Source organism: Pteronotus mesoamericanus, unplaced genomic scaffold, assembly GCF_021234165.1.
Source record: "Pteronotus mesoamericanus isolate MK-2021 breed Mesoamerican mustached bat unplaced genomic scaffold, CSHL_Meso_final contig_192, whole genome shotgun sequence".
Taxonomy (NCBI): Eukaryota; Metazoa; Chordata; class Mammalia; order Chiroptera; family Mormoopidae; genus Pteronotus; species Pteronotus mesoamericanus.
This window is the reverse complement of record NW_026555082.1, coordinates 3,392,165-3,414,969: the sequence shown is the minus strand read 5'-3', so window position 1 is coordinate 3,414,969 and position 22,805 is coordinate 3,392,165. Positions and strand designations below refer to the sequence as shown.

Here is a 22,805-nt window from a genome sequence, read left to right as displayed (position 1 = left end):
GCAGCGGCAGAGGCGCCCGGGCCGTCCATGGACAGTGGAGCGGGGGGCCTGGGGCGGGGGGCGACGGGCAGGGATGGAGCCCGGGACCCCTGGCACTGGGGCCTAGAGTACCTGGGCACCTGCTCCAGGCCAGAGCAAAGGGCAGGGCCTCCACCGTGAGCCCGTGCCGCGGGAGGGAAGGCTGCTCTGGACGCGGCCCGCAGGCCCGCGCGGGCTCGGTCCCCACCGCAGAGGTGGGCAGCACCTGGAATGAGCAGGGTCAGGCCCGCCCCTCCCTCCAGGGGCCCCCAGCTGCCCCGAGGCCTGGATCCCGAGGGGGCCGCTCAGCCTGTGGGGGGCACGAAACGGGGGGTGACAGCAGTCATTCCCGGGACACTGGGCCTTCGGGGGCACCTCAGAAACAGTCTCCTGACCGGCGCCTGTGCTCGGAAGGAGTCCCTACCCCTCGCCCCAGCCGGTCTCCGTCGAAGCTCCCTTCCTCCAGGAAGCCTTCCGTGCCCGTCTGTGGGAGGGCCTAGCCCCAGGCAGTGGTCTGCGACCCCGGCACACACCCCAGGGCCCCCCGGGGCAGATTTGCTGGAGGATCCAGGGGAGAAAACAGGGTCCAGTTATTGGGGAGGTGGGGCCTGAGAGCCCTGCAGGGCGCGTCGTGACTGACAGCCGAGGTGCCCCCAGCCCTGGAAGGGACCCTGCTTGGACGAGGGTGAGTGATGTTTGGAGAAGAGGAACTCATGGGATTGCCTCCGTGGACGTGGGGGCTGGCGCCCCGGATGGCAAGAGGAGCCTCTGGGTGGCTTCCGCCTTGTCCTTTTGGGCGTGCAGCACCGTCCTTCGCTGCCGCCGCCCCAGCTCGGACCCCGGCCCGGGCGCTCCTCCACAGTGTCCTGGCGACCCTGCGCCAGCGCGGAGCTGGACACGAGGCTGCGCCTGGGAGCATTTGTTGCCTGGCTGCCGGACCCACGAGCCGTGCGGCGGGGAGACCCCTGGCGTCGGCGGGGAGCAGCGCCCCCTGCGGCCGGCGCGGAGGCGGTGGGAGCGGCGCGGAGGGGTCCCTCCCTTGGGAAGGGGGGCGCGCAGTAGGTTGGGCCCAGCTTCGGTCACAGGCCGCGCCCGCCCCGCGTGGGGGCCGAGCCCTGATTTGTCCTGGAGTCGACATCTCTCCTCTGGGACTTCGAGGAGCGCAGCGGCGGCGCACTGATGGGAGGGGACCGCGGCGGTGACCTCAGGGGGCGCCCCACCCCTTGGCTCCTGACACCCTGCGGCGGGGCTCGTGCGAGCCGAGGCCGCTTTGCAGCACCGGTCCCTTCTCGCCGGGCTCGGCCGAAGAGTCACCGGAGCCCCCGCGGTCCCCGCGTCCCGAGAAGCGGGCGCAGGGCCGGACGCTAGCGGGAGGCGCCTTCGGCCGCCTTTAAAGCTTCGGCGCCCAGGCACCCCCGCCAGCCCCACCCCGCGGCTTTGCCCCGCCCCCTCATGCATATGCAGGTGCGCGGGTGACGAATGGGCGAGCGAGCTGTCAGTCTCGTCCCGAACTTGTTGGCTGCGGGCGCCGGGAGCGCGGGCGCTCAGAGCCGAGGCCGGGACCCGCCGCCGCTCGCCGCCGCTCGCCGCCGCTGCCGCCGCCGGGAGGGAGCCGAGCCGGGTCGGAGCGCAGCCGCCTGCGAGCCCGAGCCCGCCGCTCCTGCGCGCTCGCCGCCGCCCAGACCCGCGCGGCGCCGCCTCGACCCCGCCCGCCGCCGCTGCCGCTGCCGCCGCCGCTGCCGCTGCCGGCGCTCGGAGGGCGCGCGGGCTCAGAGAGGCCGGGCCGGGCCGGACGCGCAGGGGCGGCGGCGGCGGCGGCGGCGAGCGGGGTCGAGGTGGAGATGCGGGAGCGGGGCCGGGGGCGCCTGCCCCGGCGGCTGCTGCTGTTGCTGGCGCTCTGCGTGCAGGTGAGCGAGGGGGCGCGGACGGGGCGCACCGAGCCGTCCCTCGGGGCCGGGCGGCACCGCCTGTGAGCGCTGCGTTCGGAAACCCTCGGGGCCGCGCGCCGCGGCCGGGGCTCGGCGGGGGCTGGCGGACGAGTGGGGGCGGGGCGCCCGCTCGCGACCCCGGCCCGCGCCTCCCTCGCGCGCTCTCTGCCTTATTTTTAGGCGGCGCGGCCCATGGGCTATTTCGAGCTGCGGCTGAGCGCGCTGCGGAACGCGAACGGGGAGCTGCTGAACGGCGCCTGCTGTGACGGTGACGGCCGGACGACGCGCGCGGGGGGCTGCGGCCACGACGAGTGCGACACGTACGTTCGCGTGTGCCTTAAGGAGTACCAGGCCAAGGTGACGCCCACGGGGCCCTGCAACTACGGCCACGGTGCCACGCCCGTGCTGGGAGGCAACTCCTTCTACCTGCCGCCGGCGGGCGCCGCGGGGGACCGGGCGCGGGCCCGGGCTGGCGGCGACCAGGACCCGGGCCTCGTCGTCATCCCCTTCCAGTTCGCCTGGCCGGTACGTGCGCCTCTACCCTGGGTCCCAGCTCTCCCCTCCCTCGGCGTCCCGGCCCCCGCCCTGCCCGCGGACCCTCTGGCACCTGCGGCCCGGGCCCTGCGTGCGGCTGCGCGCACCCAGACGGGGCGGGCCCGGCAGGGGGCGCCGCACGGCGGGCGGGCCCCGGGCGCGTGCTCCGTGGGGCTCGGTCCGCGCCCCGCCACGTGGGGGCGAGGGGGTCGCGGCGGGGGCGGGGTGGCTGCGGCCCGCGTGCGCGGCGGCCTGCGGCGTGTGCCTGCGTCGCTGTGCGCGTGTCTGTCTGGGTGGGGAGGCCTTGCGAGGCGCCCTGGGCCCCTGCAGGCCGCAGAGGCATGTGCGCCGCGCGTGCTGGGGCTGGTATGGGGCAGGCCCCGGCGGAGCCGCCCTGGGCCGGCGGCCAGCCTGCGCTCGCCCTGCTGTTTCCTGGATGCCCGCGGATGGGGTGGGGATGGGGGGCTGGGCTGGGGAGGGCTTAACGCATGTGTGTTGACTGCCGCCCCTGGTGCTGGTCCCGCACCCTCTCTGGGAAGAGACGGCCTTGGTGTCGGGGGCTGGGGGTTGGGCAGTCAGGCAGCAGCCCTGGGCCCGAGGATGCTGGGAGGGATGTGGGCTGCCCCAGAGCAGGGTGGGTGAGGGGTAGTGCGGGTGGGCAGGGGCTGCGGAGGCAGCCTCGGCGGCCCGGTGCCTGAGGCGGCCGGTTTCTGAAGCAGGGGCCTGGCCTGGGTGCTGGTGGGTCTCTGCGCTGCAGCACTGGGACTGGGTGGGGCCGGAATGCAGGGGGCCCTGGGAGGCGGGACCTCGTGCGCTGGGTCAGGAGCAGCCGGGGTGGGCCTGTGCACGGGGAGTCCCGGGAACAGGGGTGCCGGGCTGTGGTCAGGGGACCCACCTTCTGACCAGGGGCACACAGCCGGGTCATCTGGGAGGATCGTGTCCACCTAGTGCCCCCGTCTTGAAAGCGACAGGGAGCTCAGGCCGGGCTGGCCAAGGTCGGACCCGCAGGATCTGCCCCTGAAAGCCCTGTGCTGGTGCCTTCCCCTGCGCTCGGGCCAGGTGGCCTCGCCCGCCGCCTCGCCCTCACCCCTTCCTGACCGCCTGCCCGAGAGGGCGGCTCGCCGGGCCCCCCGGCTGTGGCGCTGCCCCCGTGAGCCGGACTGGCATCCGGGGTCTCCCTTGACCCTGGGCTCCTGGGGGAATGTGTGCCTGGGAGGGAGCGGGAGGAGGCGGGGCAGGTCTGGGACGCCCCGGGCAGTTCCGATCAGCCCGCCCCTCGCCCCCACAGCCGTCGCAGGCAGGTCTGAGCAGGGCCGCAGCCTGTCATCTGTGCTTGGGCTCCCGCCAGGGCGGCTTCGAATCGCTACCTGAGGATGTGTTTTCTGCTCAAGTTGGCAGCCGTGGCGTGGGGGCAGGGAGGCCGTGGAGGAATGTGGCGGGCCAGTGCGGGTCGCTCCCGGTCCTCGGGCCCCTCCGGCCAGCCAGGCGCAGGCCGGGGTGCGGCAGGCCCTCGCGTCCCGGGGAGCCTTGGATCCTGGACTCTGGGTCTCGGGCCGCTCCCCGTTCCTGCGCGCAGCCGGCTCCCTCCAGTGTCCCAGGAAGGGCCGCTGGGGCCGGGGCGTGGGGCGTGCACGGTCGGGGGCACCGCCTGTCTACCCCTGCAGGCAGCAGCGCGGCCGGGCCACCAGGCGTGCAGCACGTGGTCATGGCAGCGCTTTGGCATTTCCGTGCGCTGTGGTGCCTCTGGGGCCCTGCTGCCTCGGCTCCCGGCGGGCGTCCCTCCACGGGACTGTGGCGTGTTGGGGACCAGCGCCCCCGCCGGGGTGCCCCGCTCTGACAGGAGACCGCGGAGACTGTGCCTGGGCTCTCTGGGAGCCGTGGGTGCCGGGACCCTGCCTTGGGCTTCAGTGGGGAGGGCGGGGGTACTCCTGCCGGGTGCCAGGCGGGACCCTTGGGCCCCCTGCGCGGAGACAGGAGGGGCCTTGGAGGGAGCAGGCAGCGGGACCTGGACCCCAGGAGGGCGTCAGGATCCGCCGCCCCCGCCCCCGGGGCTTAGGAGGCAGCTGAATAGGGGCCTGCGTGGGCTCCTCGCTCCTCCATGCCCTCAGGGGGCCGGGGCCAGCAGCCCTAGCCCTCCCACCCTGGCCCCGCCCAGACCCCGGTGGGCTGGGTGGCCGGCGTGTCTGTCCTGGACTGCGGTTCCAGGGGGAGGCTGGGCTGGGCCTTCCCTGGGGGCCCGGCCTGGGCCTTGGGTGTGGGGCTGCCCTGCTCTCCTGACCCTGCCCGTGGGAGCCCCCTGGTCTCTTCACTGGCCTCCCCGGGGTTCAAGGGTTCGGCGGGTAGGGCGAATGGAGGCTACGGGTTGGGAGCATGCATGCAAGCTCCCCGGGCCTGGCAGCAGGCCGGGCGGCGGCGGGGGTGCCGCCGGTGTGGCAGCCAGGGGCCCCCCAGGTACGGGTGGGGCGGCAGGGGTGCTCCTGGCTGCCCTGCTGGCGGCCACACTGCCCTACCCCCGTGCGGGGCCGCGTGCGGTCCCTTGTGGAGGCAAAACCGGATGTGCGGGGACAGCCAGGGTGGGCGTGGGCCCCCGGTGTTACGGGCGGGCCCGGGGCTGACCCTCTGTGACAGCGCAGCCGACCCGAGGTCCTGGGCCACAGCAGCTCCCGGGGCCGCCTCTGTCTGCCTCCGACGCCGGCGCGCGGCAGAAAGGGAGCCCCGGCCCTGCTCCGGCCAGCCCGCCCCCCCCAGCTGCCCCGCCCGAGGCTGGAGTCCCCGGTGGGGCTGGCGTGCGTCGGAGGACGTGTGCGCGGGGGCGGGTTTGGGTCGCTCCGAGCCACGTGTCCCCAGGAGGGGAGTCTGGTGGGAGGGGGCCCGGTCCCCCAGCATCCGACCATCATGGGGCTTGGCAGCTGCATGAGCCCCAGCCCGAGGGGACCCCGGCGGAGGCCTGGGCCAGGGCACGGGTGCTGCCCTCGCTGGGGAGAGGGCCGCCCGGCCCGTGCCCCTGCCCCCACCCCACCTCGCCCCCTCCCGGGGCCCCTGCCTCCGTCCCACACCGTCCCAGCGAGGACCAGGGTTCTGCTTGGATGGGGCCCAGCAAAGTGGGGCCCCTGGGAGGGCCGGGGGGCCAGGCTGCAGCTGACGGGGAGGAGGCCCAAGCAGGTTTCAGGCAGGGCCTTCCGGAAAGGACTGTGGTCTCGGGGACTGTGGTCTCGGGGACTGTCTCAGGCTCCGTGGGGTTTGGATGGGGGCTCACTGGACCACTGAGGGTGGGGAGACAACCGCCTCTAACCCCTAGGCCCGAGGTGGGGACCTCGTCCCCATCCCTCAGGTCCCAGGCGAGCAGGGCCCCCAATCCCTGCTCGCAGGTGAGCCGAGGGTCTCGTGGCTCAGACCCCAGGTGAGCTGGGGACCCATCCTCGTCCCCAGGCATGACCAGCCTCAGCCCAGCTGGGAGCTGTCTCACAAGGTCCAGCTGAGGAGGCACAGGGAGGCCCGAGGCCACCGCACCTGGCGGCGGGGGGGGGGGGGGCGGGGGGCGGGGGGCGGGGCCTGGCCAGGCCCTGGCCGGTCCGCGCGGAGAGCAGTGTCCAGGATGGGCCTGTGGCCCACTCCCCCGCCATCGCCCTGGGCCCAGCGCCTGGTGGGGAGGCGGCCCCTCCCCCTCTCCCTCTGGTGACAATGGCCGCAGAGGCCCGGGCCTCTCCGAAGCTCGGGTTTCAGGAAACGTATCTGCTTAGAGCTCCTGGCACCGGCAGACGCCAAGCTCCACTCCGCGGGGGGCCGGCCGGCGGATGGGATGGTGCGAGGAAGAGGCTGGCCGGGGCCCCGGCCCGGGCGGTGGGCGCGAGGCTGCGCGGGCCTTCCCCACGTGGGGAGCCCCAGCCTGGGGGGCGTCGCACCGGGCTGTGGGGTGTCCTGAGCCGTGGAGTGTGGTGCACGTGGGTCTCTGTCTCTGGACTGCGGCCCGGCCACCCCGTCCTAGGGTCGGATGGAGGGTTTGGACCGGCCCTTGGGGGCTGCGGTCGGGGGCAGGCGGTCGGAGGGTGGGGGTCTGCCCCCGCGGCGCTGGTGGGTCAGGGCAGCTCGAAGGACGCATAGCCAGCCCTTCAGGGGGCGCGGCCAGCGGGCCTTCCGGGCCTGCACGGCGGGCCCAGGGCCCCTCCGCCTGCCCACTGGGGAGCCTGCGCCGCCCAGCCCTGGAGCGGCGGGACCCTCCAAGGCCCTGCCCAGCCATTGGCCCTCCTGCTCGGCCGGCTGTGAGGTCACAGCCGTGTCCCTGGGAGGCAGGAGCCCAGGGACCACGGTGGCCTTTTGCAGGGGGAAACTGAGTCCTGGAGGCTGGCCCAGGCAGGAGCGGCAGCGGGGCCCGCTCTGCGGGAGGCTCAGGTTCTCCCCGGGGGGCTTCCTGCCGTGCAGGTGTGGGGGGCCCAGCTGGCGGGCGGTGGGGCCGCGGCGGGCGGGCGGGCGGGCGCACGTCCCTGCGGGAACAGGTAACCGGAGCCCTGGGCTCCGCGAAGGTGGCAGTAATCCTACCTGAGCGGGTGGCGTGGGGTTTCCTGGGAGCCAGGAGGAGCCCCATGCTCGTCGGCGCCCAGGTGTGGCACGCGGCCGGCGGCCCTGTGGCGTGCACGGCCGGGGCTGTCCTGCCCTGCTAGCGGGGGGCTGCGGTGGCGCCGCAGGCCTCACTCCGTCCCTGGCGGCCCCTCTCTTCGCTCAGCCGCGACACCACAGTTGGTTCTGGCATTGCGGCCGCGGCAGTGGGACTGGTAGTCAGCCCCGAGCCCTGCCATGCCACCTCGCTCCCCGCGGCTGCCTCCGCGAGCTCAGCCGTGGCCCCGCAGGACAGCGCTCTGCTCCGGGCTCTGGACCCTGCCTGCACGTCCGCCGGCCCAGCTGCGGTCGTGGTCGTGGTCCTGGTCCGCGTGCAGCAGGGTGCAGCCTGAGGCAGGCCCCGCAAGTGAACGCGAATGAATGAATGAATGAGCAAACAAAGCAGATGAATGGGCGGGTGAACCAGTGAGCCAGCCACAGGCTGGCGGAAGGAAGGAAGGAAGGGAGGGAGGGAGGAAGGGAGGGAGGAAGGAAAGGAAGGAAGGAAGGAAGGAAGGAAAGAAGGAAGGAAGGAAGGAAACGGCTGAGGCCTGGGGAGGAGCTGGGCTGGGCTGTCCGACGGGGTGGCCGTGGCCGGGGAAGGCTGGCCTGGGGGCGGCATTCAGGCCAAGGGGGGCCGGGGACAGGGCGGGCACGCTGGGGGGGCCGTGAGGTGGGCAGGAGCGAGGGGGGGCGCCCCGAGAGGAGCGCGTGGGGAGACGTGGCCGGGGTCTGGGGGCTCCTGGGGAGGAAGGCCTGAGGCCCTGGGGGGGGATGGGTTTAAGGGAGATTCAGGAAGTGGGACCGGGGGCCACAGGGAGGGCAGGGCTGCCCCTCAGCTTCAGTCCGCGCTGCTGGGCGGGCGCAGGCCCTGGCGGCGGGCGCTCCGAGGCCCTACGCGTCACCTGCTGTCTGGGGGGCAGGTGCGGGCCTGGGCAGGGCAGCCACAGGAAGGCGCGTGTGTCGTGCGGGGGGAGCAGAGGGCCCCCCGGCCCCGGGCGCTCCGGGGCTGTGGCAGGCGGGCGTGGGCGGGCGTGAGCGGGCGTGGGCGGCCCGGGGGCCCTTGGTGGTGTGGCGCCCGGTTCCCCAGCACGGCCAGGCTCGGGCTGGGGGGCGGGTCGCGGGGACGGGGAGGGGTCTGGCCTCCACACTGCAGGCTCCCTGGGGCGGCTCTGTCCTGGGGGCCCGGCCTGGGGGGAGCCAGGACCCAGCGCAAGGCTGTGCACAGCTGGGCAACAGAGGAGGCCGCGCGGGGGCGGCTGCGGAGGGTCTGGGCGCGGGAGGCAGAGGCCCGTGCCCGGGAGCGTCGGCTGCACTGGCTGCTCCCTCAGAGGGCCGGGCGCAGAGGTTGCTTGGCGATGTGACCGCGTCCCATGCCCGGGGCTCTAGGGCCAGGGGGTCCTGGGAGCAGGAGGGAGCGGGACTGTGGCTGAGGTCCCCAACTCCCCACCTGGGCAGCAAGGGCCCCCCGCCACCCCGTTGCCTCGTCTCAGGGTGATGCAGGCCTGCGGGTCGTGTGCTGTTCAGGGCGCACCCGCCGTGTCCTGGGGGGCCGTCCCGGAGCCGGGGCCTGTCGGCAGCCTGCTCTCCACCCTGACGCCTGCGCGTGCCCGGCAGAGGGGCAGCTCGGGGACTGCGGTGCCATCCCCCTCGGGCGGGCTCGCTGCGGGACCTCACGTTCCTCCTGCCCGGCACCCGCCAGCCCCAGGCCACACTGCTGCCCCTGCCGCCCTGGCTGGCTCACTCCGTCTCCCCGGGCGGGGGCCGCTGGCCGTGGGAGCCTGGGGCCCAAGCCCCCTGGGCCTGGCTAGCCTCGGGGGCAGCTTCCCCCTGCCAGTGGGCGGTCTGGGGGTCTCCTGAGATGTGGCCAGAGGCCGTTCCTCCCAGCTGAGGGGGGAGGGGAGGGTAGAGCGAGGGTGCTCCCCGGGGCCCTCAGTGGGCAGGGCCCTGAGGGCAGAGCGGGCTCAGGGCTGGGAACCGGCAGGGCGGCCCACCGGCGCGGGCCCCTGACGGCCGCCCTGTGCCCGGTGTCCGCAGCGCTCCTTCACCCTCATCGTGGAGGCCTGGGACTGGGACAACCGCACCGCCCCGGACGGTGAGTCGCCCGCGGGCGCCCTCGGGCACCAGGGGGCCGGCCGGGGCGGGGGCCCACGGGCTGGGCGGCGGCCTCTGCCGCCAGGGGCCTGTGCTCTGTGCCCTCCCCCTGGCTGCCGGGAAGCTCTGCCCCACTGGGGCCTGAAGAGCCGTGCGGGCGGTCCCCCAGCCCCTGCCCGGCTGCCTCCATCTGTGCTCTCCTGGTGGGCGTGGGCGTGGGCGTGGGCGGGTTGCCCAGATCTGGAGTGGTCCTAGGAGGGGGGGGGCACACCCCCAAAGACAGCCTCAGTGGGGAGCAGGGTCCTGCCAGGAGGGGTTGTGGGGGCAGTGGAGGGAGCGTGGGCCGCGCAGAATCCCTTAGCCTCTCACTGTGGAAAACCCCAAAGCATAGGGAACGGTTTCAGGGGGTCCCCACGTGCCCGCAGTGGCTGGCTCACGTCACCCACCCCAGGCAGCGGCCCGGTTGGAGCGGAGGCCCGTGAGGCCTGGCTGTCGGGCAGCCGGGTCTGAGAGAAGGCGTGCCTTAGGGCGCACGCCTGCCGGCGAGGGCCCTGGCCCCCGGGGCCGTGCCTGCAGTTGGGGTGCGGAGGGGAGCCCCCGTGGGCCCCGAGCTGCCTGCGGCGGCCGGGCCCGCGTCCCCGGCGCTGGGCCGGAGGTGCGGGGTGGCTGCGGCCGGGCTGACTCTGCCGCCTCCCCAAGAGGAGCTGCTGATCGAGCGGGTGTCGCACACGGGCATGATCAACCCCGAGGACCGCTGGAAGAGCCTGCACTTCAGCGGCCACGTGGCACACCTGGAGCTGCAGATCCGCGTGCGTTGCGCTGAGAACTACTACAGCCCCACGTGCAACAAGTTCTGCCGGCCCCGCGACGACTACTTCGGCCACCACACCTGCGACCAGTACGGCAACAAGGCCTGCATGGACGGCTGGATGGGCAAGGAGTGCAAGGAAGGTGCGGCCTGGCGGAGCGGCGGGCGGGGCCGGGCCGGGGGCCGCGGGGGGCGCCCAGGGAGGGCCGGGGGCTGCGGGGCCGGCCGGTGGCCCTGCGTTGCTGGCCGCAGCGGGCGCTCTGCCCCCTTCTGTTGCAGCCGTGTGTAAACAAGGCTGCAACCTGCTGCACGGAGGCTGCGCCGTGCCCGGGGAGTGCAGGTGAGTGCCGCCCCGCCCCGCCTGCCCGCGCTCCCAATCGGCACACAGCTGCCTGCGAGCACGCACACCTGCCGAGGCAGAGGGCGGGCCCACGGTGCGCAGGGTGCTGTGCCGGGCCTCGGGGCCACGGGTCCTGCTCTGGGGCACCTCCCAGTCAGTGCTGGGGAGAGACGTGTCCTCGGAGCCGGGGGTGTGTGAGCCCCGCAAAGGCGGGACTGGGGAGGGCGACCCGGACAGGCGTGTCCAAGGGGGGCAGGGCGTCCCCGGCGCCGGGGCAGGGAGAGGCTGGCGAGTGTGGGGCAGGACCCCGCAGGGAGAGGGACCCCGGGGGCTTTGGAGCCGGGCGAGACGGACAGAAGGACCGAGGCAGCTGCTGTGGGGGGCGCGAGGGGGGGCGTGGGCGCTGCGGCGAGAGGGGTGGGCGGGTCAGGGAGGACCCCGAGCCTTCGGCCTCAGCCCCGGAGCCAGGAGCTGCCGTGAAGGAGGCGAGGCGGCCGGGGGCTGCGGGCAGGGGCTGCGGGCAGGCGCAGCGTCTGCCCGGCCCCAGGCGAGGCCCCCAGGCGGAGGGGTTTGTGGGGGTGGCTCTGGCCCTCGGTGCACACGGCCCTCGGGCGCGCAGATGGCGTGTGAGGCCCTGGGCTGGGCACCGCGGGAGCGAGGGGGCAGGGGGCGCGTGGGGCCCCTGCGGGGTAGGGGGTGCGAGGGGGAGGCGCTGGCAGGCCCCCCAGGAGTCAGGCGGCCCGCTGCGGACCGTGGGCGCGGGGTGCCCGAGGGGGCTGGGACCCCGGTGGGCGCCACCTGCCCAGCACCTCTGTGGGGGCTGGGTGTGCGTTTCTGAGACACTGAGCACAGAGATGTTAAGTGACTTTCTCAGGGTCACACAGGAACGAGTTCAGACAGGAAGGCAAGGTTTGGGAGCCAGGAGGGGTGACGGTGGCCCCAGGGAAGGGCTCGGGGCTGGGGCGTCGCCCACCCAGCCCCTCCCACTGCTGGTGTCAGACCCAACCACGTCAGACCCCGCGTGGACAGAGGGGTCCACGTGGGTGTGGGCCGTGAGGTGGGGGATGCAGCCAGGGGAGAGAGGGCCTGTGGCAGGGGGCCCGGTCCAGGGCGCGTCCACGTTCTGGGCCCGAGAGGTGGCAGGAGGCCGCTGTCTGTCCGTCTGTCCATTTGTCCGAGGCGGGAGGAGGGGCCGCCTGCGGACTCGGCGGGTGGGTGTGAGCCTGGGGAGCGAGCGCAGTGGGGCTGGGTCGCAGGCCTGCGCACCCTGGCTCGGCCTCGGAGCCCAAGTGTCGCGGCCCTGGGCGGCTGACCAGTGACCAGTGGCCGAGGTGGGAGGAAGGTGGGAGGGAAGCTGGCGTCTGCCCCACCCTCCCCCCCGCGGCGTGGGCTGTGCAGGAAGCCGAGGGGCGGGACTCCGGGGGACGAGGCCGGGCGCGCGGGGAGGAGTAGGTGAGCCCCCACCCGCCCTCTGCGGGCCGGTGGGTGAGGCCCAGCTGCTGCGGTGGCTCAGGACTCAGGTTTCAGGGCAGGACACCCCCACCGGATGCTGCTGCGGAGATGGCCCTGCCTTCCTGCCGCCGCCTCCCTGGCTCCCGGACCCAGCGCCAGGGAAGCCGGGGCTGCCCCACCCAGGCCTGACCGCACGCCCCTGGGACCGAGCTGGGGACCCAAGCCCCTCGCGGCCCCGCCCGGCCGGGTCGCCCGCGGCACCTGGAGGGTTTGACTGGGGGCGTGGGGCGCACACTCACGTGGTCCCCTCTGAGCACGGGGTCTGGACGGTGGAGCCCCTTCTCCCCACCCCTGGCTTCCCTGTGCTCGTGCCCACTGAGCGGGCCTTTGTCCCCGGCGGGCGGCTGTGGGTCTCGGGGGCAGCCCAGGAAGGGCCGTGGCTCCTTCCTTGTACAAAAATAAGTTCACGTGGCAGTGCCGGCGTGGAAGTGACATGGCCTGGATGTCCCTCCCTTCCCGGGACCTTTCGGTTCTTGGAAGCGGCCCCTGGGGTCCCGGGCCTCTGCTACCTGCAGCGGGGCCCGTGCCCTGTCAGCGGGGCCCGAGGCACGCGGAGCTCTGGGTCCTTGGAGGGGCGGCTGCGTCCTGGGTGGGGCCGGCCAGGTGGCCTTGCTGTGCTGGCCGCCTGACCCCCCCTCCTGCTGGGCTTCGCAGAGGAGAGCGGGCCCACAGCAGGGTAGGGCCAGACCTCGGGCCGTGGCCTGTTTGCGAGGGAGCAGATGGCCCTTCCCGGGTTGGCAGCGCCCTGGGCCGGGCCTCTGGCGTGGCCTGGGGCCTTGGGTCCCCACCTGTGAGCTGGGCCCTTGGTGGAGCTTGGTTGGGAGAGACGTGACTGCCCTTGAGTCTCAGGCGAGGTCGCGAGCTGTGCCCAAGGTCACAGAGCTGGGCCAGGCCCGGGGCCCCCCCCCGCCGGCCTGCTCGGCCCGGTGCGTCTGAGCGGGGCTCTCGTTCCCGGGGTCCCGGCTGGGCTTCCCGTCCCGGCGCCTGCTCTTGGGGCCCCGCTCAGGGGTGAGTCCCAAAATAGCCCCGGAGGAGTGACTGGACAGCTGCGGCCGCTGTCCTGGGCCGGCGGCCGGGAAGCGCCTGTGGCGGCGGGGGCAGCCGGCCCCCGCGACCCCCGCCCGGCCGGGCCTGCTCCCATTCAGAGGCCCCAGATGCCGGCCCCGGGGGGAGGGGGGCGCCGTGACCTCCTGCGTCCGCAGGGCGCACCCCACCCACGGGCCCCGCGCCCCCCGGACGTCCGCAGGTGCAGCTACGGCTGGCAGGGGCGGCTCTGTGACGAGTGCGTCCCGTACCCCGGCTGCGTGCACGGCAGCTGCGTGGAGCCCTGGCAGTGCAACTGCGAGACCAGCTGGGGCGGCCTGCTCTGCAACAAAGGTAGCACCGCAGCCCGGCCGGCGGCGGGCGGGGGCGCGGGGGCGCAGGGGCGCGGCAGGCCCACCCCTGAGCTCCCGTGCCCGCCCCGCCCCCAGACCTGAACTACTGTGGCAGCCACCACCCCTGCACCAACGGAGGGACGTGCACCAACGCCGAGCCCGACCAGTACCATTGCGTCTGCCCCGCCGGCTACTCGGGCAAGAACTGCGAGCGCGGTACGTCAGCGGCCGCGCCCTCGGCCCGGCACCGGGCCGCTCCTCGGGCGCCCTGTGCCCTGGCCGCTCCCTGACCCCCGCCTCGGGGCCCTGGGGGTTGGGGGCGCGCTCTGGAAGGCGGGCGGCGTGGGCCGAAACACCCACCCGCGGCCTCGGCTCCCCCTGCAGCGGAGCACGCCTGTGCCTCCAACCCGTGTGCCAACGGGGGCTCCTGCCACGAGGTGCCCTCCGGTTTCGAGTGCCACTGCCCGTCCGGTTGGAGCGGGCCCACCTGTGCGCTGGGTGAGTGCCCCCCAAGGGGGCTGGGGGCCCAGCCAGGCTTCAGAGGGGTCCGGGGGTGGGGGCGCCCTGGGAACGGGGTGCGGTGGTAGAGTCCGCACGTGTGCCTGTGGACCTAGGGGCTGGGGGCGGGGCGGCCGGAGACCCTGCGGGGGCGTCCCCCCAGGAGATCCTCACCCCGTGGGCCCACCTCCCGGCACCGCCCACACGCCTCCCCCTCCCCTCTAGATGTCGACGAGTGCGCGTCCAGCCCCTGCGCCGCAGGGGGCACCTGCGTGGACCGCGTGGACGGCTTCGAATGCATCTGCCCCGAGCAGTGGGTGGGGGCCACCTGCCGGCTGGGTGAGGGCCGGGGGTCGTGGGGGCAGGGGCTGCGGGTGCCGCCTTCGGCTGCTGCTGCGGGGCCGCGGGGGCTGCTGGCCGCGGGGGCTGCTGGGCTGCGGGCGCCACGAAGCCCTCTCGTCTTGTTTACAGACGCCAATGAGTGTGATGGGAAGCCGTGCCTTAACGCTTTTTCTTGCAAAAACCTGATTGGTGGCTATTACTGTGATTGCATCCCGGGCTGGAAGGGCCTCAACTGCCATATCAGTCAGTATGGGTGGCAGGTTGCAGGCGGGTGGGTGGGGGCAGCTCTAGGACCCCGCCCCCGACCCCCTCCCTCTGACTCCGTCCTCTCTCTCCCCAGACATCAACGAATGTCACGGGCAGTGTCAGCACGGTGGCACCTGCAAGGTAAAGTGGGCGGGCAGGGCGTGGCGCGGGGGGCCCGCTGGGGCCGCGGCGGGAGGCTCACCACCCGCCCGCCCGCCCGCCCGCCCGCCCCAGGACCTGGTGAACGGCTACCAGTGCCTGTGCCCGCGGGGCTACGGGGGCCGGCACTGCGAGCTGCAGCTGGACGAGTGTGCCAGCAGCCCCTGCCACGGCGGCTTCTGCGAGGACCTGGTGGGCGGCTTCCGCTGCCACTGCCCCCGCGGCGTCTCCGGGCCGCTCTGCGAGGTGAGGCCGCCCTCCCCAGCCCGGCGATGGTCCGGGAGCCGCCCCCGGGACCGGGAGGGGCCGCACGGCTGCACGGGGGCGGAGGGAGGGCGAGGTCTCGGCCTGCGCCCTGATCAGAGCGGCCCCGCGGACCGGGTGCCCCCTGCAAACCGAGGCGTCGCTGCTTTGGTCCCCACGCAGGGCGCGTGCGGCCCCGGCCCCCCGTCGGTGGCTCTCTCCCTCCCTGCCCCTCTTTCTAAGGAGAAGTAAATAAAAGTCTTAGAAGGGGGTCCCTGCCCCTCGTGCCAGGCCCTGGCGGGGCCCTGTGTGCGCCCCACCCTGGGACCGCAGGGCCCGTGGCTGCCACAGCGGGCGCTTGTGCGCAGCCTGAGCGGGGAGGGCACCTGGGGAGCAAGGGCCGCCTGGGTCCTGCACAGGGAGGGGGTGCTGCCCGGGCAGGGGCCCCGCCCCGGCCCCGGTCTCGGCAGGGGAGCAGCAGGGCTGCCGGGCAGCGGGCTCCCTGGCCACAGGGCTGGGGCCCCGCCTGGGGCCGTGGGCCTTGGCGGCACTTCGTGGGGGGATGACCCTCAGGCCAGCTCGAGGCAGCGGTGGCACTGGGGAAGCGGGCCTTCCTGCCAGCGGGGGGGTGCCGGCCGGATGCCGCCTGGGGGCGGAGGAAGCTGGCTGCGGTGTCCTGAGGGGACTGGTGGCCTGCAGGTGTTTCCGTCCAGCTGAGTGGCCGGGACAGTCCCGGGGGGACGTCCTTGAGGCCCTGGCTGTGGACGCCCGGTGTCCGGGGCTCCTCCAGTGCACGTGACACCTGGCTGGTCTCCCGGGGCTGGGCCCTCACAGCACCCCCCCAACCCCCCACAGGTGGACACGGACTTCTGTGAGCCGAGCCCCTGCCAGAACGGCGCCCGCTGCTACAACCTGGAGGGCGACTATTACTGCGCCTGCCCGGAGGGCATGGGTGGCAAGAACTGCTCGGTGCCCCAGGAGCCGTGCCCGGGCGGGGCCTGCAGAGGTGGGGGCGGGGCCTGCAGGGAGGGGGCGGGGCCTGCAGGGAGAGGGGCCGCTGACCCTTCCCGTTCGCTGCAGTGATTGACGGCTGTGGGTTGGAGCCGGGACCCAGGGCGGCCGGCCGGGCGGCCCCAGGCGTGTGCGGCCCCCACGGGCACTGCGTCAGCCTGCCCGGGGGCAACTTCTCTTGCGTCTGCGACAGTGGCTTCACGGGCACCTACTGCCACGAGAGTGAGTGTCCTGGACGGGGGACCGGGTGGGGGCCGGCCGACGGGTCTAGGGCCCGGCTCACGCCTGCCCCCCGCAGACATCGACGACTGCCTGGGCCAGCCGTGCCGCAACGGGGGCACCTGCATCGACGAGGTGGACTCTTTCCGCTGCTTCTGCCCCAGCGGCTGGGAGGGCGAGCTCTGTGACACCAGTGAGTGGCCCTGCCACGGGCCGGGCGCCGCCCACTGTCCCTCCGGCTGGTCCGGCTCTGCCACCGGCACCCTTCCCGGCCCCGCTCCGGTGCCCCTGCCCCCAGAAGCTGCCCCGAGTGCCGGCGACCCCGGCTGACCGGCGTCCTCGCCCCCAGATCCCAACGACTGCCTTCCCGATCCCTGCCACAGCCGAGGCCGCTGCTACGACCTGGTCAACGACTTCTACTGCGCGTGTGACGACGGCTGGAAGGGCAAGACCTGCCACTCGCGTGAGTGCCGCCCGCCCCGCGGCCCCCGCGGCCCCCCCGCGCACTGGGCCCACCCGCGCACTGGGCCCACCCGCGCACTGGGCCCACCCGCGCACTGGGCCCACCCGCTGAGCAGCCCGTGTGCCCGCAGGTGAGTCCCAGTGCGACGTCTACACCTGCAGCAACGGCGGCACCTGCTACGACAGCGGGGACACCTTCCGCTGCGCCTGCCCCCCCGGCTGGAAGGGCAGCACCTGCAACATCGGTGAGGAGGCTGTGGAACCTCTCGGACACGCGGGCCTGGGGGGTCTGCTCTGCCTCGGGCCCGGTCGGGGCGTCGTGCGCACGCCCGCCTGCCCAGGGCCCGGTGAGCAGCGCGGCCCCTTCTTCCCCTGTGCCCCTCACAGCCAAGAACAGCAGCTGCCTGCCCAGCCCCTGCAGGAACGGGGGCACCTGCGTGGGCAGCGGGGACTCCTTCTCCTGCATCTGCCGGGAAGGCTGGGAGGGCCGGACCTGCATCCACAGTGAGCGCGAGGGCAGGGCAACGGAGGGGGGGAGGGGGGGTGCGGCACTGTGACCTGGGGGGCTCCCCAGGCCTGCGCCCTCCAGACCCTGCCTGTGGGGTCTGTCCACTAAAGCACAGCTGCACCCCGAGACCTGCGGTGCTGCCCCACCCCGCCCCACCCCACGCCACTCCCCCCCACCCCATCCCCCCCCCACAAGCTCTGCAGCCACACACCTCCCTGCCCCGCCCCGCCCCGCCCCGGGCACCGTGGCCTCCATGGGCTCCTGCCGACGGCCCACCCTGCCGCTGGGCCTTGCAGCCCGTGCCCTCCCGCCGCCAAGACTGGCCCCTCCGTGACGGCCCAGGGCACCGCCTCCGGAAGCCGCCTGCCCCTCGCCCCCAGCGTGGCCACGTGGGGTGGCGTGTCCAGGGAGCCACACCGGGCAGGGGGGCTGGGTAGCGGAGGCCGTGCTGACCGGCCTTTCTTTTCCTCCGACACAGACACCAACGACTGCAACCCTCTGCCTTGGTGAGTGGCCGCCCGGGGACCGGCCGCCCCATGGGGCTTGTGCTGCCGTGGGGGCCCCCCTGAGACCCGCGCTCTTTCTGCAGCTACAACGGCGGCGTCTGCGTTGACGGCGTCAACTGGTTCCGCTGCGAGTGCGCGCCCGGCTTCGCGGGCCCCGACTGTCGCATCAGTGAGCCCCTCGGGCGGCCGCAGGGCGGGCGGGGCCGCGGCCCGGGCTCGGGGCCGCCAGGGTCCATGTGTGCTGAAGGGCAGCGAGGGCACAGCCATCCCCTGCCTTGCCCCGCCCCAAGCCCCCGCTTTCCCACTGGTCCACGCCCGGCCAGCAGCGCCCCGTTGCTCGCCCACCCGGCACCGAGGTGCCGGCGCAGGGGTAGGACGCAGTGGGGCTGAGGTTCCCGCCCCCAGGGCCCTGCCCGCCCTGCTCCAGAAGCAGACGGGAGAGCGGGGTGCTGGCGTCCACGCGGCCTCCGGCCGGGGCCCGGGCTGGCTCGGAGACCCCGTGGGGCCGATGGAGGCCTGTTCCCTGGGGCGGCTCCCCCGGCCAACGCCCGGGCTGTGCGTGGGGGCCTGGCCTGCCGCTGCCCACTGAGTGCGGCTGCTTCCCCGCAGATATCGACGAGTGCCAGTCCTCCCCCTGCGCTTACGGGGCCACGTGCGTGGACGAGATCAATGGCTATCGCTGCAGCTGCCCGCCTGGCCGGGCTGGCCCACGGTGCCAGGAGGGTAGGCGGGGCCACGCCAGGCAGGGCAAGGGTGTGGGCGAGACCTGGCCTCCAGGACTCGGCGCCCACGGCCGACTCCACCTCTGCTCCCTGTGCCCGCAGTGACCGTGTTCGGGAGGTCCTGCTGGTCGCAGGGCGTGCCCTTCCCGCATGGGAGCTCCTGGGTGGAGGACTGTAATAGCTGCCGCTGCCGGGACGGCCGCCGGGACTGCAGCAAGGTGCCAGGGGCCCTTGCCCTCCCGGGTCTGATATCCTGGTGTCCTTTGCCCAAGGGGGTCCCGTCTTTTGTCCGTGACCCTGATACTCACCCTATGAGAGTGGGGAACTGCTGCCAGGGTCAGGGGGTGGGATGAGCCCAGTCCACCCACCTTGGCTGGACACCCAGGAGGAGGACCTCCCTTCGTATAGTTGGGGATGTTGAGACTTCACCCTGCCCAGGCTCCAGAAGCCCAAGGCCTCTGCCCTGGCCGGTGCCCCTCCCCCACGCTGCTTGCTCTGTGGGGAGGCCTGGGGCTCGGGGCAGCCCAGGGACCTGGGCGGGGGGGTGGGGGTGGGCATGGCCCGGGGCTCGCTGACCCAACCCCGTCTGCCCGGCCCTGCGTGTGCCCGGCCCAGGTGTGGTGCGGGCGGAAGCCTTGCCTGCTGGCTGGTCGGCCGGACGCCCTGGGCGCGCAGTGCCCGCCGGGGCAGCAGTGCAGGGAGAAGGCCCCGGGCCAGTGCCTGCGGCCGCCCTGTGCAGCCTGGGGGGAGTGCGGTCCCGAGGAGCCGCTGCCGCCCGGCACCCCCTGCCTGCCGCGCTCCGGCCGCCTGGACAGCAACTGCGCGCGCCTCACCCTGCACTTCGACCGCGACCAGGTGCCCCAGGTGAGCGGCCGAGCGGCCCCCGCGCCCGGGTGCTGCTGTCCTCCCCGAGGGGACGTCAGGAGTTGCTTCCCGCCGCCCTCCCCGCCGGCCGTGGCTCAGCCCCCGTGGGGACAGTGAGGCTGTGGTTGGCTCCGTGGCTGCTCAGGGAGCCGGGCCCCCTGGGGTCAGACAGGAGGGAGCACTGAGCCCCGTGTGGCCTGTGGGGGTGGCCGGGAAGGCTGGGGGGGGGGCAGACCCAGCTAGGGTGCCTGCCTGTCCGGCCTGAGCTCCTCTGCCATCGAGGGAGGTGGGGCAGCCTACAGCCGGCTGGGTAGCTCTGTGGCTGGGCTCGCAGATCCCCTGGGGAGGGGCCCAGAGTGGGTGAGGCCCCGCCCACGTGGGCCTGCCCATGCGGTGGCCTCTGCCAGCAGGTGGTGGGGGGGAGCCCCGAGTCCCCACTCCGTGTCTCTGGACCTACAGTGGGGTGTGTCCTGCCACGCGCCTTCAGAGGCAGCTGGGGGCGTGGCTGGCCCACTCACGTGCCGCCTACCTCTGCCCAGGGCACCACCGTGGGCGCCATCTGCTCAGGGATTCGCGCCCTGCCGGCCACGAGGGCGGTGGCCCAGGACCGCCTGCTTGTGCTGCTCTGTGACCGGCCGTCCTTGGAGGCCAGCGCTGTGGAGGTGGCCGTGGTGAGTGCTGGACGGCAGGGCAGCCGCCCTCTCGGGGTCCTGCTCGGCGTGTGGGGGCGGGGCTTTGCCGGGCGGGGCTGTGGGCGCCCTTGCCCGTGGCTGCTGGCGCCTGGACAGCCTGCCTCGGGTTGGGGGGGACAGTGCGGCGGGACAGCGCGTGCAGCCAGGCGGGAGGCCGGGTCCGGCGCTGGGCCAGCAGCTGGGGCAGGGTGTGCACAGGTCCAGGAGGCCAGAGGGGCTGGGGGGCCCGGGCCGGGGGAGGCGGATGTCCACCATCAGCGGAGTCAGCTTCCCGAGGGGCACGGACAACGGTGTGGGTGGCCCTGCCCGGCCCTGCCCGGCCAAGACGAGGGCTCTGGAGCCGGCGGCAGAGGCCCAGTGACAGGGCAGGGGGCGGGCCTGGCCGGCACTGTGCTGGTCAGAGGGTTCGGGGGCAGCGTGGGCCTGGACTCGGACTGTCCCCGTCTCGTGTCTGGCATCTGAGGCTGTAGGAGGGGGCTGTGTGCAGTGTCCTTGGAGCAGGGGGACCGGGGGGAAATGCAGCAGTTGGGGTGCAAGGGTCCCACCCAGAGGGGGAAGGCGGGCGACGCGGGCCCGGGCCGCAAGGAGCCCCTGGGAACGGGGCCGAGGGGGCAGAGGTCCTGCTCTGGGCGTGGGCTGTGGCGGGGCCCGGTCTCGAGGCGGGGGGCCTGCTGCGCCGGGCGGGGCAGGCCGGGCAAGGGGCCGCGGAGCCATGTCTGCTGCCTCACTGTCCCCTGCCCCCTGCCCCCTGCCCCCTGCTCTGCCCAGGCCACGTCCCCAACGTCCGGCAGGAGGGGAGCCATGGGCTCGGGCCGTCTTGCCGGGGCCCTCGGCTGAGCAGGCATTTTTGGGGCCCTGCTCTGGGCCTGGTAGGTGTCAGAGGTGAACTCGTGACCGCAAAGGAGGGGCCGTGGCCGGAGGTGCAGGAAGAGGCAGAGCAGGGTCTCGGGGTGCTAGCCGGGTGCTCGCTCCGGGTGCCCACGCCGGGTGGTGGTGGTTATGGGCGCCATGGCCTGCCCGGGGTGGCTCCAGTTTGGGGGCCATCCTGGGCCCGCGGAGCCCTTGGGGCTGCGGGCACAGCTGGCTGGGGCCAGTGGACAGGGCGGGTTGAGCCATAGCCACCTCTCTGTGGGCTGTGCGGCGGGGAGGCCCTCAGGAAGCCCCCGCCCCCCCGCCCTTGTCCGTGCAGCGCCGCATGGCTGGCCACAGGGGCCTGCGTCTGCCGGCGCAGCTGGGCAGGACAGCAGGCCTTGGCTCCATCCTGTCCCCGCTGGGGGGTGGGTGGGGGGTGGGTTGGGGGTGCAGGCCCTGGAGTGGGCAGCCGGCCGCTCTCACGCCACCCTCTGCCACAGTCCTTCAGCCCGGCATGGGACCTGCCGGACAGCGGCCTGATCCAGAGCGCCGCGCACGCCATCGTGGCGGCCATCACCCAGCGGGGGAACAGCTCGCTGCTGCTGGCCGTCACCGAGGTGAAGGTGGAGACAGTCGTCATGGGCGGCTCCTCCGCAGGTGAGTGGGCGGGCGGGCGGGCAGCTGTGGGCGTGGGGCCGGGCGGGGGCCGGGCCGAGCCTGGGCCCGATGTCCCGATGTCCCGCCGCCCCGCCAGGTGTGCTGGTGCCCGCGCTGTGCGGCGTGTTCAGCGTGCTGTGCCTGGCCTGCGTGGGCGTCTGCGTGTGGTGGACCCGCAAGCGCAGGAAGGAGCGGGAGAGGAGCCGGTTGCCGCGGGAGGAGGGCGCCAACAACCAGTGGGCCCCACTCAACCCCATCCGCAACCCCATCGAGCGGCCGGGCGGCCACAAGGACGTGCTGTATCAGTGCAAGAACTTCACGCCGCCACCGCGCCGGGCGGGCGAGGCGCTGCCCGGGCCTGCGGGCCACGCGGGCGGCGGGGAAGACGAGGACGACGACGAGCCGGGCCGCAGCGAGGAGGACTCCCCGGAGGCGGGGACGTTTCTGTCGCCCAAACTCGCCAAAGAGCCCAGGTGCTCGCCCGGGAGGCCGGCCCCCTGGGCCTCGGGCCCCAAAGTGGACAACCGGGCGGTGAGGAGCATCAACGAGGCGCGCCGCACCGGCCAGGACTAGGGCCGGCCGCCGCGGGGCCAGAGCCCCGGACCCCGGACCCCTTGCTGGGCGCCATGCCACCCGCCGACCGTAGGAGGCGGAGGCTGTGTGCATAGTTTATTTTGTGTAGAAAAAACCAAAAACCAAAAACAAATGTTTATTTTCGATGTTTCCTTACCCTTGTGTAAATTATTCGATGGCTGTCGGGCGGAGAGCAAGGGAGCACCCCCAGGTCGTTGCTATTTTTGTAACGTTCCTGTGCGTCGCACCTGCTGCGTGGCAGGACAGGGTGTTGTGTTCTCAAGAAAGTGTCCGTTTCCAGAGGTGGCGCCCTGTTTACAGAACCTTCCCTTTTATTCCTCACTTGGGGTTCTCAGTGGCTTCAGGCCAAAGAGCCGGTGGGACCCATGGCCCACGGTGTAGACGGGACCCGTGGCTACCTGTGTGGCCCGTGGCTGTTGATGGGACCACCCGTGGCTGTTGGTGGGACCACCCGTGGCTGTTGGTGGGACCACCCGTGGCCGACAGTGTGGCCCGTGGCGGTGGCTGGCGTGGCCCGAGGCCGTGGGCAGCGCCTCGCCGCTCGCGGGTCCGTCGCCGCTGTCCGCCGGCCTCCCTGCCCCTGCCCGGGACACGCTCCAGAGATCTGTCGACTGTGCTTTCTGAAGTGTCCTTCCGGCTGCTCTGCTCCCCGGGGACGGCGGCAGCCCTGAAGCTCGTGACAAGTGCCTTCTCACAGACCCCCCCCCCCCCGCCGGCAACTGACCACACTCGCCGTGGGCGCCAGGCCACTGCCCACCTGCCGGCCCCGGCCCCGCTCGTGAAAGTGCATTTTTGTAAATATGTACATATTAAATGAATCACTCTGTATATTTGATTTAATAACTTAAACGTTTTGGCCTCCCTTGTTCTCTGGGTGCTGCTCCTTTGTGGCGTGGAGGGGGGCAGGGCAGGGTCTCCATGTGGGGAGTCAGGCGGGGGAGACCCCCCAGGACACAGCGGCAGGTGTGAGCCCCGGGATGGGCCTCCTGACCCCAGGCCGAGGGCGCCCTGCCTGTGGCAGATGGGG

At 73.7% G+C, this 22,805-nt stretch overlaps 1 protein-coding gene across 1 annotated transcript; it reads left to right on the top strand.

Moving 5' to 3' along the window:
* Positions 1–1,859: 1,859 nt before the first annotated feature.
* JAG2 (jagged canonical Notch ligand 2) lies at positions 1,860–21,757 on the top strand. Its single transcript, XM_054567692.1, has 26 exons — positions 1,860–1,925; positions 2,127–2,471; positions 9,111–9,168; positions 9,867–10,118; positions 10,255–10,315; positions 13,074–13,204; positions 13,300–13,419; positions 13,588–13,701; positions 13,927–14,040; positions 14,173–14,286; positions 14,384–14,430; positions 14,524–14,694; positions 15,547–15,697; positions 15,772–15,924; positions 16,001–16,114; positions 16,271–16,384; positions 16,515–16,628; positions 16,771–16,887; positions 17,370–17,397; positions 17,481–17,566; positions 18,007–18,120; positions 18,222–18,337; positions 18,735–18,983; positions 19,523–19,654; positions 21,028–21,184; positions 21,282–21,757. The coding sequence occupies exons 1-26, from the start codon at positions 1,860–1,862 to the stop codon at positions 21,755–21,757; spliced, it is 3,714 nt and encodes a 1,237-aa protein (XP_054423667.1).
* The last annotated feature ends 1,048 nt before the right edge of the window (positions 21,758–22,805 follow it).

What these genes read in the sequence shown, in the direction of transcription:
- JAG2 (XM_054567692.1), top strand. Translation starts at nt 1,860, where the DNA reads ATGCGGGAGCGGGGCCGGGGGCGCCTGCCCCGGCGGCTGCTGCTGTTG. An exon ending in CAACCGCACCGCCCCGGACG is followed by an intron (nt 9,169 to 9,866) that starts GTGAGTCGCCCG and finishes CGCCTCCCCAAG; the next exon opens with AGGAGCTGCTGATCGAGCGG. An exon ending in GGGCAAGACCTGCCACTCGC is followed by an intron (nt 16,385 to 16,514) that starts GTGAGTGCCGCC and finishes GTGTGCCCGCAG; the next exon opens with GTGAGTCCCAGTGCGACGTC.